Raw genomic sequence first — 17571 nt, forward strand, 5'->3', positions numbered from 1 at the left:
TGAAGAGTTGACTCATTGGAAAAGACTCTAATTCTGGGAGGGATTGGGGGCAGGAGAAGGGGACGACAGAGGATGAGATGGCTGGATGGCATCACCAACTCGATGGACATGAGTTTGAGTGAACTCCGGGAGTTGGTGATGGACAGGGAGGCCTGGCGTGCTGTAATTCATGGGGTCACAAAGTCGGACACAACTGAGCAACTGAACTGAACTGAATGTATATATCTTTTATTTCCTTTTCCTATCTTATTGCACTAGCTGGGACTCTCAGGATGATGTTGAAGTTAGAGGGGTCATGTTAACCTCAGGTCTACAATGGGATCACTCTAGTGAGCCTTGGTCACTATCACCTCTCCCTTGGCCTGTTGTAACAGCCTCCTAACTGGTCTTCCTACTTCCATTTTTTGTTTTTTTATTGGAGTATAATTGCTTTATAATGTTGTCAGTCTCTGCAGTGATGAGAATCAGCTATTTATATACCTACATCCCCTCCCCTTTGACCTCCCAACCCCCCATCCCTACTTTCACTGCTGTTCCTACAAAATCAATTGTCTGCATAGTCGTCAAGATGAGTTTTTAGGAACGTAAACCAGATCATGTCACATTGCAGATTAGGAAAATTCCATTGGCCTGTTGTTGAACTTATACTAAAATCTAAACATCTCACTTTAGCCTACACTGCCTGGTACAGCCTGGCCCCCGCTTGCCTGGGTAGCATCCTTTTGTATGATTCTTCCCCTTGGCCTCAGGATGCCAGCCTCCTTGGCCTTCTTTCTGTCCTTCAGGTACATTCTGCCTTTGGGCCTTGGCATCAGCTGTTCCCTCTGCCAGGACTGTTCCTCCCACTCATTGTAGTGTCGGTTCTTTCTGGTTCTTTAGATCTCAGCCGCAGCGTCACCGTCTCAGGATGGCCTTCGAGTTGAACGTTGTACGTGGTCATTCTCAGTTATGTTAGCGTGTTTGAATTCTTGGCAGAACTATCACAGCTGCCAGAGTTTGCCTTGTTTCCTCTTTTAATCCTGGATCTCTGTTCCCCTCTCCCCTGACTCTCACCCTTTCAGCTGCTGGAATAGAAGCTCCTGGAGAGTAGGGCTCTCCTCTCTCCTGTTCACTGCTGTATCTCTAGTGCCTGGAATAGCACCAAGCACGATGGAGATGCTGAATAGTCCCTTAGTGATGGACAGCATCCTTCCCAACCCGAGCTCTTGACGGGAACCTGGACTCAGTAGCTCCCTGGAGTGTGTAAGAGGCCCACTTGTGGGCAGGATCTCATCCCTGAGTTGTGTCCACACTACTCTTTCATTTTTTTTCCCCTTTAAAAGGTCTTATTTTAGTGGATGGAGGCAGGTGATTTATAATTTTCTTTTTTTATTGACTGTGCTGGGTCCTTGCTGCACAGCTTTGCTCTAGTTTTGGTGAGCAGGGGCTACACTCTAGTTGCACTGCATGGCTTCTCCTTGAGGCGGCTTCTCTTGCTGCAGAGCACAGGCTCTAGAGCACAGGCCCGGTAGTTGTGGCACCCAGGCTTAGTTGCTCCATGACGTGTGGGATTTTCCCGGATCAGAGATCAGACCTATGTCTGCTGCATTGGCAGACGGATTCTTTACCACTGAGTAAATCACCAGGGACGGAAAAGGCAATGGCACCCCACTCCAGTACTCTTGCCTGGAAAATCCCATGGACGGAGGAGCCTGGAAGTCTGCAGTCCATGGGGTCGCTAAGAGTTGGACACGACTGAGCGACTTCACTTTCACTTTTCACTTTCATGCATTGGAGAAGGCAATGGCACCCCACTCCAGTACTCTTGCCTGGAAAATCCCATGGATGGAGGAGCCTGGTGGGCTGCCATCTATGGGGACGGCACGAGTCCCCATAGACGTGTCCGCTAAGAGTCCGCTAAGACTGAAGCGACTTAGCAGCAGCAGCAAATCACCAGGGAAGCCCCCACACTGCCCTTTTCTGTCTGCTCTGAGCAGTACTTCTGGTTCTTAGGGTTCCCCCATCACTTAGCTGAACCCCTCAGTTCTCTTACCCACCTCAGGCCACTTTGCTCAGATAACCACTGCAGACAGGCGTCTTGGACTCCGGCCCTCAGCGCTCTTTCTCCCCTGGCTCTGTTTAGTTTTGCTCCCCAGCCTGAGGTACCAGAGCTGTGGTTCAGAGGCTCCTGGAGGCCACCTGATGCTGAGGCCTACACCCTTGTTTGCTTTGCTTGGTGTTCAGAGCCTGGAATGCTGCCTGACATGTTGATGCTCACAGAACATTTATTCTGTGCATGAATGAGGATCCACCAAAAAGTTGGCAGAAAGAAAGCAAGAGGATACCCAAGGTCTGGGTGGCCAACAGTCCAGAGAAACAGATGAGGAATAAGAATATATTTATTTTAGCCTTTGGGGTTGGCCCATCCCAGGTCTTTGGAGTGTACTATCCATTGACTGTTTAATAAAAGATCTGTCTGTTTGCAAAAAAGAATTTATTTGTTCCAGACACATTAGGCACAACAGTTTGAAATGTAACAAATGGACAAATGTAGCATTTAGATACTGGAATGTTTGGAAAGAGAATTTCTGAAAATGATGACTCTGTGCTACCATGTATGTGAGTCTTCAAATTCAAAAATTCTGTATTTTTTTCATTTGTATATGATAAGGTGTGGAATAGGAAATGGCAACCCACCAGTATTCTTGCCTGGAAAGTTCTATGGACAGAGGAGCCTGGTGGCCTACAGTCCATGAGGTCACAAAAGGGTTAGACACGACTGAAGCACATGATAAGGTGTAACTGTGCATGAGCACACGCGTGTGCACGTGCGCGCACACACATACACACACGCACACATGCACACACACACGTATGCTCCCTATTTTGTTCTTCTAGCATTTTGTTCTTTCTGCTAAAGCCAGTAATTCAAGACATTTGCAACAGAGGGCAGAATTGTGTAAGAAATTTAAATGCCTTTTATTTATTGCCGGAAAATCACTCCCAAATACAAATGGCAACAACATATGGATTGAGCTATAGAAATACTCTTTTTTGACTCCTTGGTTTTCAGATTTTACTTGTGGAAGTTAGTCAAAGGCCTTGACTTATTTTTCATGCGGTAGTTTAAGATACTCGGTAATATATGTAAACTTTAATATTAATAAAAGCAGGTGTGCTGATCCTTTGAGAGAAAAACAGTGAAATAGAGATAAGTATTTAATGTTTAACTCTTTTATCAAGATTAAATGATAGGCATTCTTTGTTCCTCTCCAAATATGCTTTAGGATTATTGACTTTTCTTTCTACTCTAGTGTTGGAATGCAGGCTTTTTAAGGTTACTGCTGCTGACAAATGCCGATTAATATTCTTTATTGCAAGATTTCTGAAGCTTCTGGGCAAGACCAGTGAAGCGGAAGAGTTATTCTTGAGCATTGAGAACATGTTACTGCAGGTAAATTGGGAAATAATTTTTAAAATCCTCTATTGTTATTCAATTTATGTTAGATATTTTCAGGTATCATTTACCTTTGTTCACTTACAATTTCATCCACAAAGAGAGGAAGTAATGAATAATAAATAATCATTACTTATGTCGATCAGTGAGGAATCTTTGATTTTAATCTGTGCCCCAAACTGTGTATTAGTGATGACAAGCAATAAATAGATGGGAGGTACGATTGAATGAATGAATACCCATAGGTGTCATTTTGGAGAAGAGGAATGTAAAAAAACAAGGGGTGAAGTGAGTAGTGGATTGAAATAAACTAATAAAATACTGGTTAAAGAGTTGGTTATACTTTTCAGAAAGATGTTGGGGAAGGTTGATTATCTTGTTCCTATTATTGATTTACATTTCCCAAAATAGAAACTTTTGGGCTTGTTGAATACAATGAAACTTTCACTCATAACATAAAACTATAACTGTTCTTAGGATGACATTTAATGGCCCTTTAAAAACTATTTACCAATTGTAGTAGTTTTTGGACCAAGGGTAGTATAACCCAAGACAAAGCTATTTTTGCTTGAAAACAAAGGCCTTCACCTTCTCATAAAGGTCTATCTGTGTCCCATCAACACACATCTTTCTAAAAGGAATTCCATCTAAAGAGATGCGTAAGACTCTAGATCTGCAAGCCCCTTTATTGCAGAGACCGCGCTTATTTATCTTCCATGCTGTATTACAACCTCTTCAGTGCTTAGTAAATGTGACAAATGAATCAATGAGCTAACTTGAATTTGCAATACTTTGTGTCCTTAGAAGGTAGCATTGGAGTAGTGCAGGAGCCTGGGCTATTTACAGACTGACCCAAATTTAAAGTGCTTTGGCACTTAATGCTGTGCAACTTTGGCAAGAATGTGAACCTCTGACTCAGAGTTCTTCATTGTTGAGGGTTCTGAGATCTGTCTCCTGAGCTGTTAACAGGGTGAAGTAAGCAGGTGCACAAAGCACTTCTCACAATGTGTGCACATAATGAGGTCTTAAGGTCTTTTTATTACCTTCCATGGGTTAAAAAGTAACCGAGGCCTAGGCTACAGATAATGCATTTGATTTGAGCTATCTCGACCTCTCTTGCATTTTGACAGAGTAGAGTCCAGTGACTCTCTGATATCTTATGATTATGGAATTCCCCCTGCACCAAATTTTTTTCGTCATGAGGTCTAAGTTTTCATCACTGACGTGTCTTCTTGGAAAGCACCAATTATGTTATTAGGTCATCACTGAGGGCCTGATTTCAGCCTTTCTCTCAGTCAGTCACGTATTCATTCACTCAGTCAGTCGCTCACTCACCCACTCACTCATTTTCTCACTCAGTCCTCCATTTACTCATTCATCCAGTCATTGCCTTATTTATTCACTGAGCCATTTGCTAATTCATCCACTCACTCACTCATTCCCTCATTCATTCAGTCATCTATCCACTTAGCCAGTCACTTATTTACTCACTCATTCTCTCACTTGGCCATTCATTTATTCATTCACCTGGTCACTCAGACATTCACTCAGCAAACCTTCACTGAGGGTCTTGCCCAGCCTGAGCTCTGTGCTGGGGGTTGGGGTGATAGCAGCAGGTGAGGCAGACACAGTTTTTACCCTCATAGAGCTCCTAGTCTAGCTAGAAGTCACTGCCAGCATTTCCATCAGTGATGAAGCGTAACCTGTGGAGTAGGTGGGGTGAAGGGAGGCGGTGGCTGCTCAGGAAGTGTGACAAAGCTGAGACATTCAGAGAGGATTTCCCACTTCAGAGACTCCTTTTGGAGGCATCAATCTTATGATTTTATTCTCAAAATATTTTTGCAACAGTGCTTTAGGACTAACTACCACGGAGACGAAAAGAATTATTTTTAGGCTCTGAAGGCATTTCCAAAAGAGAAGTTCTAAAACTATTTTTGGCAATAACAACTTCTTTGAAACATGTGCTGAATATTTTTTAGGGGAAAGAGCTTGTTATTTGTGCTATATACATTCTGTACCACACCACTTTTGTAATTTCCTTCGATTAGGTTATTTTAAAATTTGATGCAAGCGTTTTCCACTGGGAGGCAGCTTTGTTTCTGAAGGAAGATTGGTGATGTTAAAGACATTTTTGGTGGTCACAACCTGCGAGGGATGGTTGCTAATGGCATCCAGTGAGTAAAGGCCAGGGATGCTCTATAACGTTTTACACTGCCCAGACCAGCCCTGCCCCCCAGCCCACACCCACCCAGAGCAAAGTATTATATGGCACAGAAATCAATAGTGCTGAAGCTGAGAAACCCTGATTTAAAGTAGTAAGTATGCTTACTAAAAAACTAAGTCTCATGACCCTCTCTTTAGTACTTACCAGTAGGTGCACTGGGCCACAGGAAAACTAAAGGATGCTTGTGTGAAGGGGCCTCTGTTTGTGCATCAGAGGCTCACTTGTTAAGAAAAAGTACAGAGCAGAGCTTTGGAGACAGGCTAGTCTGTGTTGGACACCCTTGTTCTCCTATTTGCTAGCCATGTGAACTCGGGTGATTGATGTAACCTCACTGAGCCTCAGCTTCCCTGCCTGTAAGAGAGAAGTAATAATCCCCATTTCCTAGGGTTTCTGTAAATATCCACTGAAGTCATGTATGGTGAGAGTTTCGCTTGGTCAGGGCTCCATAGGTGGTAGCCAGTACAGACCATGGCCCAAGAATGCTTCACAATCACTGTGCAGATCAACAAATGTTTACTGAATATGCACAAACCACAAGGCTGAATTCTTGGGCATGGGGTCTCTGCCCTCAAGAAGCAGATGGTCTGGAGCAAGAGGGAAATAAAAGGCATGTCTTCATAAAGAAGATGCTGATGGTATATAGCTGCATTTGACCAATTAGTATTTCTGGCAATGTGGTTGGGGAGAAAGGACCACCATGGCCTGGTGGTGTGTTGGGAGCTGTCATTCTCCCTGGGATAGGGGGTTCTGCCCCACTCAGACTGATTCAAAACATGGCCATGACATGGGGAGAAACCAAGGAAACCCTGAGGATTTGCATCTGGTTGACGGACTTGGGGGAATTCAAAGAGGAAGCTGGTTTTGGAGGGACGATGATGAATTTTTAACATTTACACTGCTGAGTCTTCAGTTCAGGAAAGATATTCAGGTGGAGTGTCAAGCCAGCTGGGAAATGCAGGATTGGAAATCTGGAAAGAGACTGGAGAGATGTCTACATACATGTGGATGCTGAAACCACAGGAGGAAACAGGATCTCTGATTGACAGTAGGAATTGGTTACTGGGAAATTACTTACCCTTAAAAGGAGGAAAGGGAAAGAACCTGTACAGGAGTGAGATATTGGAAGAGAATCAGGACAGCCTAGTTCCCCCAAATCAAAGAGGGAGTGGCTGATAGCATCAGTTGCTGCTTAGAGGCCTGGATAAATGAGGACTGAAAGAAGGACCCTGGGCCTGGTGATTGAAAGTCAGTGGTAACCCCTGAGATAGAAGGGGGGTGTAGTGGGAAGAACCAATCTGCAGAGCTTAAGAGGTGAATGTGTGGTAATGAAATGGGAATGTGCATGTATTGATACCCATTTGAGAAGTGTTAGTAAAAGGTGAAAGATGAACAATCAGAATATTACCAGGTTCAGGTTAGGTTTGATCCAGGATATATGCCGGGGTTCAGCCCCGGCTGATCCAGGGTGTTCGAAGCAGGGATGGCGTCGGAGACCTATTTAATTATTTATTCATCAAAGATATAAAGAGTAATAGAATGAGGATAGCTCAGTAGTAAAATTCAGTGGAGAAAAGAGGCTGAGTAGCTTGGTTTACGCGGGGGACCAATAAAACTTCAAGACAAGAAGTTTGCACCACTTACATAGGCCACAGACGTCCTTCCGTTCTCCTGAAGGAGAGGAGACACTGAGGCCTCCCCAGTTGGATCTTAGAAGCCCAGGCATAATTAATAAGCATGGCGGGTTCCACGCTCCAGATGGAGACTCAGCCAGAGTGAGAGAGAGAGCGACATGGGGAGACCAGTCTTTCGAGGAACTGATCCCAATTCTTTATTTTCCATGGTCTACTTTTATACACTGAGATGTTATGCAAAAGTCACACGGGGTCAGCAGTCCTGACTTTTATCAAAGTCAGGTGCTTCATACAAATGTATACAGAGGTCTTAGGGGTGTGACATCATCTTCTGGCCAGGGGGCCTGCTGACAATTTATGACCCTCTCCTTGTGACAGCAGTCAGTCAACCAGGACATTTATTTCTCCAGGGTGATTATTCTTAAAACAGATGCCACCCAAATAAAGTTACATTCCTATAGGGTGAGGGTGTAGTGGGTTTTAGTTAAGGAAAGAATTTACTTAGCCTAAGGTCTAATGTGATTAATATCAAAGGTTAATACTTATTTCTTCTATATATTCATTAATGTGTGTAAGGGCAGGGGATATGGAGACTTAGCAACAAACATTGACTCAACAAATGAAAAACCCTTCACCAATACAATTTCTAATCAGCCTATTATACTTATACTAATAGTTTTCTAACTTTTCTAAAGAACCTGCTTTTAGAAGGTTTAAAGCATCTCGTGCCTCTCACGGTTGGAAGGCTGTGAGCAATCACATGTGGCCGGACAAGCCTGTCAGGCAGGCTAGAGAACCTTCAGAGGAGTTTGTAGGTTAAAACACTCTTGTCACGCCCAGAAGTTTTTATTAACTGGAGCTCTAGGTTAATTCCTTCTCCGAAAGAGGTGGTGGGGGACAGCCCCCCGTAAAGTTAGAGGTGTAGGTGGGAGCACAAAGTAGTAAAGCAGGCAGGCTCTGGTTATGGGGGTAGAAGCTCGAGAATTTCCAGGGGGACTCCTGAGGCTCGATCCCGCCTTTGCGTATGTCGAGCCTCCTTCCTCATGACCTTTGCCACGGGCGGAGTGCCTCACTGTGGCCCCCAACAGATATATGTATTTGTGTGGAGCAGGAAATGACCCAGAGAGAGGGGTGGATTGGAGATGCTGGTGGGGACGTGATGAGGAGGACTTGACTCCCAAGAGCTAGGGAAGGAGCAGGCCCTTGGTAAGGAGGTTGGGTATCCCTTCCTCTGGAATAGACAGGATGGAAAAAATGGGTGAAAGCACTGCTAATTTTAAATTGAAAAGAAAAGGGAAGTGAGGTATACCAGAGACTGTAATTTCCCAATATCTGGTCCCCCTTTCATAGTAAGTTATGTTCCCACCCTCCTCATCAAATGACGGGAAAGAAGACTACATTTTCTATCATCTGTTGAAGCAAGATATGAGTACCTGCCTACGTTTTGGCTGATGGGATTTAAATCAAGGTGCTGAGGATAACTTCTGAGAAGTTTCCATGAAGTGAAGGGTGTGGCTTTCCTTTCCTCTTTTCTCCTTGTTGCTGTTTGGATTGTGGATGTGATGGCTGGAGACGGAGCAGCCATTTTAGACCAAGAGGCATCCTTGGGAATGGAGGTCAGGCAAGGTCAAACAGTGAGATAAGAGAAACCATGTCTCTGACATTATGGTGTGTCATCCACTTCCTGACAGTTGCATTAGAGAGAAATCAAGCCACTGTTAATATGGGTTTTCTGTTACTTGTACCCAGTCATAATCTTAATCAATATCTGAGAGCAATCTTTCAGAGTAGTCTTGATCTCAGTAAAGTCAGCATGCAGGCCATCTTAAAGTGGAGGATGGACAGTGTGAACATTAGGGCTGAGATCTAGGATAGCTGCTGAGAAGGGGGGCTCTTTGAAAGATACCCATGAGGGAATGTAAAAGACTGCAGGCCTATGTGCCTAGGGACTCCACACCACTGACAGCTGCCTTCAGGACTGAGGTCAGGATTTCAGAGTAGGTATAACCTGTTTGAAGGACACTTACTGGAAAGCTCTGGGTTAAGCCGCAGAAGGTAACTTTCAATTGGTACAGGACAGCAGAAAGAATTCCCTGATGGAGACAGGCTCAGTCAGTGAGTACATTTCAGTGCAGCATGAAGTATTACATAACCATGGATAATGGTGCTGCTGTCTATTTGAATAGGGCCTCTTAATTGCCAAACACATTCACAGATACTCTTGTTAATATAAAGTCTTCTGAAATGAGATATTAATAATAAGATAACTCATCACTAGCTCTCTTTTGAAAGATTATAACCAACTAGTGTATTCTTAGGAGAAGGCAATGGCACCCCACTCCAGTACTCTTGCCTGGAAAATCCCATGGATGGAGGAGCCTGGTGGGCTGCAGTCCATGCTAAGGGTCAGACACGACTGAGCGATTTCACTTTCACTTTTCACTTTCCTGCATTGGAGAAGGAAATGGCAACCCACTCCAGTGTTCTTGCCTGGAGAATCCCAGGGACGGGGGGAGCCTGGTGGGCCGCTGTCTATGAGGTCGCACGGAGTCGGACACGACTGAAGTGACTTAGCAGCAGCAGCAGCAGTGTATTCTTATGTATTGATAAGGTTTTGATAGAGGTTTGATTTACAGTAATGAAGTTTAAGTATCCGTGAAATAAACATGCTAAACCAGGAAGGAGAATTGAAGTTCATGTCTTTAAGCAAAAATGTATCAAACATGAAGTTAGCAGGGACTTCCCTAGTGGTCCAGTGGTTAAGAATCTGCCTTGCAATGCAGGGTATGTGGGTTTGATCCCTGGTCAAGAAAGTAAGATTCCACTTGCCCAGAGCAACTAAGACCACGCTCCACAACTAGAGAGTCCGTGTGCTGCGATGAAAGACTTTACATGCCGCGACTAAGAGCCAATTCAGCAAAAAAAAACCCCAAAAAAACCCAAAAAACATAAACAAAAAAACCCAAACCAAACAAAACCCCATAAAGTTAGCAGATCTCTGGTCACAATTGAATTCAAGAGTCACGCAGATGGTGATTTTAGGTGTTTGATTGAATTTTAGATAACACCTCCTCCGTGAGCTTTAATAGATGTGAGACATCACCGTGTTATTCCCACCTTCAAAAAAAATTACCATTAACTAACAACTTGCGAAAACATGTTCCAAAGATTAGTTTTGGTTTGCAGTGTCTCCCCATAAACGTGTCACTATAACAAACACTCGGTAAGTATTTAAAATTCCCCGAGACCTGCTGTGAAGCGTGCCATCTTTTGCGAGTTCATTATGCAATGAGCTTTCTCCGGCGGGTATCTGGTGGCTGTGCCTGGTCTAATGCTGTGTCCCCTCACGAGTGTGTTCTCTTTCCTTATGTGTAGAGTCCGTCCATGACCAAAATGCTTCCCAGAGTGCAGAATGCTATCGGGGAGCTCTGTCTGGAAATAGGGATGACTCAGGAAGGCTTCCAGTATTTCCAGAAAGCGTGGTTCAACCTGCTGGAATTTTCATCCAGAAATTTAAAAGACAACCAGGACTTGGTAAAGCAAAAAGGTAGGGTGGGCACATGGAGAGGGCATCACTTCTTCTGGTTCAGAGTCAGACTCCTGGGCTCTTACCAACCATGAAGACAGGGAACCGGGCATGCGAGCTGTGTTTGCTTGATTTTTTGGTGGGCATGTGAGGGTTGGCCCTGAGCACTCCTCCTGTGACAGGCCATCCTTTCAGCATGTGGGAGCCTGTTGTGACACACCTCACACTGCTTTGAGCAGTCAGGGGACCACTGGCTGTGAAGCCAGCCTTTCTGTGTTCAAATCCCACCTCTCCACTTACTGTCCTTTTGCTCTTATTTATTTATCTATTATTTTGATTTTTAGGCTTTTTGCTTTTATTTACTTGTTAAGTTTGTTTTTATTTTTTGACTCTCAGACTTAAATTGAAGAAAGTAGGGAAAACCACTACACCATTCAGGTATGACCTAAATCAAATCCCTTATGATTATGCAGTGGAAGTGGGAAATAGATTTAAGGGACTAGATCTGATAGACAGAGTGCCTGATGAACTATGGACGGAGGTTCGTGACATTGTACAGGAGACAGGGATCAAGACCCATCCCCAAGAAAAAGAAATGCAAAAAAGCAAAATGGCTGGCTGAGGAGGCCTTACAAATAGCTGTGAAAAGAAGAGAAGTGAAAAACAAAGGAGAAAAGAAAAGATATACCCATTTGAATGCAGAGTTCCAAAGAATAGCAAGGAGAGATAAGAAGTCTTCCTCAATGATCAGTGCAAAGAAATAGAGGAAACCAACAGAATGGGAAAGACTAGAGATCTCTTCAAGAAAATTAGAGATATCAAGGGAACATTTCACACAAAGATGGGCTTGATAAAGGACAGAAATGGTATGGACCCAACAGAAGCAGAAGATATTAAAAAGAGGAGGTGAGAATACACAGAACTGTACAAAAAAGATTTTCACGACCCAGATAATCATGATGATGTGATCACTCACCTAGAGCCAGACATCCTGGAATGCGATGTCAAGTGAGCCTTAGGAAGCATCACTACGAACAAAGCTAGTGGAGGTGATGGAATTCCAGTTGAGCTATTTCAAATCCTAAAAGATAATGCTGTGAAAGTGCTGTACTCAATATGCCAGCAAATTTGGAAAACTCAGCAGTGTCCACAGGAATGGAAAAGGTCAGTTTTCATTCCAATCCCAAAGAGAGGCAATGCCAAAGAACGCTCAAACTACCGCACAATTGTACTCATCGCACACGCTACCAAAGTAATGCTCAAAATTCTCCAAGCCAGGCTTCAGCAATACGTGAACCATGAACTTCAGGATGTTCCAGCTGGTTTTAGAAAAGGCAGAGGAACCAGAGATCAAATTGCCAACATCTGCTGGATCATTAAAAAAGCAAGAGAGTTCCAGAAAAATATCTATTTCTGTTTTATTGACTATGCCAAAGCCTTTGACTGTGTGGGTCACAACGAACTGTGGAAAATTCTGAAAGAGAAGGGAATACCAGACCACCTGACCTGCCTCTTGAGAAACCTATATGCAGGTCAGGAAGCAACAGTTAGAACTGGACATGGAACAACAGACTGGTTCCAAATAGGAAAAGGAGTACGTCAAGGCTATATATTGTCACCCTGCTTATTTAACTTATATGCAGAGTACATCATGAGAAATGCTGGACTGGAAGAAGCACAAGCTGGAATCAAGATTGCTGGGAAAAATATCAATAACCCCAGATATGCAGATGACATCACCCTTATGGCAGAAAGTAAAGAAGAACTAAAGAGCCTCATGATGAAAGTGAAGGAGGAGAGTGAAAAAGTTTGCTTAAATCTCAATATTCAGAAAACTAAGATCATCGGACCCGGTCCCATCACTTCATGGAAAATAGATGGGGAAACAGTGTCAGACTTTATTTTTTTGGGCTCCAAAATCACTGCAGATGGTGACTGCAGCCATGACATTAAAAGACACTTACTCCTTGGAAGGAAAGTTATGACCAACCTAGACAGCATATTAAAAAGTAGAGACATTACTTTGCCAACAGAGGTCCATCTAGTCAAAGCTATGGTTTTTCCAATAGTCATGTATGTATGTGAGAGTTGGACTATAAAGAAAGCTGAGCACCAAAGAATTGATGCTTTTGAACTGTGGTGTTGGAGAAGAGTCTTAAGAGTCCCTTGGACTGCAAGGAGATCCAACCAGTCCATCTTAAAGGAGATCAGTCCTGAGTGTTCATTGGAAGGACTGATGTTGAAGCTGAAACTCCAATACTTTGGCCACCTGATGCGAAGAGCTGACTCATTTGAAAAGACCCTGATGCTGGGAAAGGTTTACAATCAGACAACAAATAAGGACTCTAGACTTATGTCATATTTAAATAGCTATGTCAATTAGCTTCTGTTGTATAGCAAACCACCCTGAAACTCAACAGGTCAAAAACCAACAACCACTTGTTGTTGCCCGTGTGTATGGGCCACCAAGGGGATCCCCTTCGTCCAGGCTGGGCTCATGCAAGCTTCTGCAACCCAGCTGGCAGGGCCAGTGGGCTCCAACTCTCAGAACACCTCACCCTGATGTCTGGTGGCAACAGGGTTCTGGGCACGAGCTGCTTATCGTTCAGGAAATAGCCCAGTCCTGCTCCCCTGGGGGCCCGCAGAATTCCAAGAGTGAGAGCACATGTTTATGCCTAAACTGAGAACTGGCACAGCACCCTCTTACTCTGCATGTGGTTGGTCACAGCAAGTCGCCAGGCTTCAGTCCGGGGCCAAGAAAGAGACTCTGACCTCTGCATGGGAGGAGGTGCAGGGTGGCATTGCCAAGGGGAGAGTTGGGTACAGGTTGGCGTGGAGAATTACAGCTGTCTTCACAGTCTGCTGTAAGATTTAAGGTCACCTTGGGAAAGTTACTTACCCTCTCTGCATTTCACCTGTAAATCCACCTTGACAGTAATAGTTAACATTCGTTTCGTGCTTACTACGTACAAAGCACTTCATGTTCACAATCTCTTTTGTCTTCTGGTATACCTCCTGTGATTTTTCTATATATATATATATACAGTTACTCCCATTTCACAGATGAGGAAACTGAAGGTCAGAGAGATGAAATAAAGTACGTCAGCTCCCAGCACTGGCACCTCTGGTGCCAGGAGTCTGAGAGGCCTATCTGACTACTTATCTGGGCCTATCTGGCCCTAAGACCTGTCTGCAAAACTCATTGCTGTGCAGAATCTCTTCTAGTGTTGGCCTTTATAAAGCTCTGATGCTCCACATGTAGAAGCTGGCTTCTAAGTCATCATCCTAATGCAGGCAGGCCTGGTTTCAGGCATGCTGGGACCTTGGTGAGCGGAGGAAAGCCATGTGGAAACCCCCGGGATACTTCTGTGGGTTCCAGGACTGGCCTCCTAGAGCCAGTTGGGCAATGAATGGGGTGCCATTGATGATGGGATGCTTTTTTGATAATTTAATGGTAATCTTTTATAGTTAAAGCTGAATTCCATAGTATAGGGATTTAAATCTGCCTTGTTTACTGCTGCTGCTGCTACTGCTGCTAAGTCGCTTCAGTCGTGTCGGACTCTGTGCGACCCCATAGACGGCAGCCCACCAGGCTCCTCTGTCCATGGGATTCTCCAGGCAAGAACACTGAAGTGGGTTGCCATTTCCTCCTCCAATGCAGGAAAGTGAAAAGTCAAAGTGAAGTCGCTCAGTTGTGTCCGACTCTTAGCGCCCCCATGGACTGCAGCCTACCAGGCTCCTCTGTCCATGGGATTTTCCAGGCAAGAGTACTGGAGTGGGGTGCCATTTACTGCTAGCAATGCTCTAATAACACCTTCTGGAAGCATAATTATAGTTTTGTCTCTTTGCGTAATCGAGTGTGGGCTTCCCTGGTGGCTCAGACGGTAAAGCATCTATCTGCAATGCGGGAGACCCGGGTTCGATCCCTGGGTCGGGAAGGTCGCCTGGAGAAGGAAATGGCAACCCACTCCAGTACTCTTGCCTGGAAAATTCCATGGATGGAGGAGCCTGGTAGGCTATATAGTCCATGGGGTCGCAGAGTCGGACATGATTGAGCGACTTCACTTCAGTATTACAGAGTGTGGCTTGGAAAACCGTGGATTTCCCTGGTGGCTCAGCTGGTAAAGAATCTGCATGCAATGTGGGACACCTGGGTTTGATCCCCGGGTTGGGAAGATTGCCTGGAGAAGTAAATGGCTACCCACTCCAGTATTCTAGCCTGGAGAATTCCATGGACTGTATAGTTCATGGGGTCGCAAAGAGTTGGACATGACTGAGTGACTTTCATTTTCACTTTGGAAAACCATAAAACCTTCTACTTTTTAGAAGTCTCTTATTGTTAGCGTATCTAACTCAAAATAACTAGCAAAATCTTAGGCCTTTGCAAAGGGTACATTTGATGTGTATCTAGGTACAGCACGTTATTTATTAATTAGGTTTATGGGGCTTATTCATGTGTTTTTGTCATAAGGCTTTAATGTTTTGTTTTTCTTTATTCAAGGCTGTACCAGCTGCCTTTTGTAGAACTTGGTTACCACGATGACAGTTGGTCTCACCACATCCGTATTCTCTATGTCTGACCTGTTCATTTGTAAAATAGACTTGAATTTGGTTTCAATCTATTGTCTTTGTTCCTTGGCCCCATAACTGCTGCCCACATACAAAATTTGTTACTTGAAAACCAAGTCCTGTGCAATGTAGATCAGTAATTGATTTATTAAGAAAAAAACCCAACTATTGGCAGCGATGAAGAAATGCTACCAAATGCTCTGCCTAGTGACTTCTTAACTCTTCTGTAGGAAAAAGCCTGGAGCATCATCTTCTTTGCCAAAATTTATTCCCTGCAGGCAGAGTGCTGAACAACCTGGCAAAGTCAGCATCTGAGGAGTACTTAAAAGAAAACCATATTTTGCAATGTGCTACCGAAATTTCCAGCTTACTGGACAGCAATCCCTGCGACCAGGCCACCATGAAATACACCGAAGGTGTTCTAACGTAAGCATGTGTTTTTCTTGAAAAATGTCTTAGTTTTCTGTACTAGCTGTTATTGTTACAATTAATCTACTTAATCCATACTTGCCAATCCATGTCCCACCTGACTGATTGGGTTAAGAAAGGCTGAATTTTAGCATTTCTATCCTCTGGTTCAGTAGTTCTCAACCATGGGCAATTTCTTCCCCCTGGAACCTTTGGCAAAGGTCTGGAGACATGTTAGTTTGTCATGACTGGGGGCATTGCTCCTGGCAGCTAGCGGGTACAGGCCAGGAATGCTACTAAACATTATACACGGCACAGGACCCTCCACAACAAACTGTCCAACCCTAAAGGTCATTAGTAGAGATGTGGATGAACCTAGAGTCTGTCATACAAAGTGGAGTAAGTCAGAAAGAGAAAAACCAAATATTGAATGTTAATGCACATATATGGAATCTGGAAGATGGTAGAGAGGAACCTATTTGCAGGGCAGCATTGGAGTTGCAGATGTGGAGAATGGACTTGTGGACACAGTTCGGGAAGGAGAAGGTAGGATGAGTCGAGAGGGTGCATTCATATATGTATACACTACCAGGTGTGAAATAGATAGCTAGTGGGAACCTGCAGTTTTGCACAGGGAGCTCAGCTCAGTGCTCTTTGATGACCTAGACTGATGGGATTGGGGTGGTGGTGGAAGGAAGGCTTGAGAGGAAGGGGAAAAATAGTGTCCCAGTTTCTCATGATGTATGCACATCTTATCAATCACTTTGAAAGCCTGAAATCTCTGCTGATACAAACTGTTGTGCTGTTTTGTGTCTTGAATACAAAGGACGTTTATGAGATTTGGTTTTGGAAGCACAACAAAGGTAGCCAACATGTATCGTGCCCAGTAAGTCACACATGTGTGCACTTTGTTTTCAGATTTGCTGCTGGAAACACTTGTCTTGCAAAAATGAAACTTCAGGAATGCTTAAATATCAGGAGAAATTTGTTTGGTGAGAAAAGCATCCTAGTCGGAGAAATTATGGAATTTTTAGCAGATTTACTGTTTTTCCCACTGAGACACAGTGAAAGGTAAGTTTTTATGAAATGTTTCAAGTCGTGTGTCTCCTTCCCCCCGCCCCCCTAAAAAAAAGCCCACGTTTGGCAGGGAGATCTGTACTCACTCATAGGGGTATCTCACTTCTTTGGCTCCAGCCTTGTCCAGAAAATGAGCGACTCACCAGGCCTGAGATTTCACCCTGATCTATTTGTCAGGATACTGAGCATCATGAATTTGAAAGGCATTCTTAGTCACAAACCATGTAGAGGTTTTGGCAGGAGGAAAAGTAAAAAGGAGTACGGCGTCACACTCCCAGCATCACTCCTGGGTCTTGTGAGGAAAGGGGTTGTGCTTGAGGCCTCTGTGGAGTGTGGGTCTGTAGCATCATGCCTGCTGGTCTGTCTTGTGCAAGAGCCTGTTGCTGTCTCAGGCTGCGCTGTCCTGACACCCCTCCTTGCTGGGGAAGACCTCTTGCTCTCTTGCCATGTGTGGGGCTTTCCTCAGCTCCCCACACAAGGCACTGCTAAAGCTGTATTCATAGAACTTGTTAAAGAAAGGTAAGGCAGCCTTTATTCAGACCTTTCATGAGAGGCATACGGACCCCCGCAGTGGGGTCCTGCAGTTGAGACAGACAGGACTCAGCTCTGAATCAAGAAGGATTGGGTGGAGGAGGGGGGTGATCCATAGTGGATGGACAGTTACTAAGAGGAGACATGAAGGGCGGGGTGGGGGTAGACT

At 44.3% G+C, this 17571-nt stretch overlaps 1 protein-coding gene across 1 annotated transcript in view; it reads left to right on the forward strand.

The window, feature by feature from the left end:
• The window catches only part of LOC129648677 (putative tetratricopeptide repeat protein 41), a 78595-nt gene that overhangs the window by 36642 nt on the left and 24382 nt on the right, over positions 1-17571 (forward strand). The window contains 4 exon segments of the mRNA XM_055575231.1: positions 3294-3433; positions 10667-10838; positions 15665-15812; positions 16713-16865. Of these exon segments, the coding sequence (XP_055431206.1) occupies positions 3294-3433; positions 10667-10838; positions 15665-15812; positions 16713-16865 (613 nt within the window).

Source organism: Bubalus kerabau, chromosome 1, assembly GCF_029407905.1.
Source record: "Bubalus kerabau isolate K-KA32 ecotype Philippines breed swamp buffalo chromosome 1, PCC_UOA_SB_1v2, whole genome shotgun sequence".
Lineage (NCBI taxonomy): Eukaryota > Metazoa > Chordata > Mammalia > Artiodactyla > Bovidae > Bubalus > Bubalus kerabau.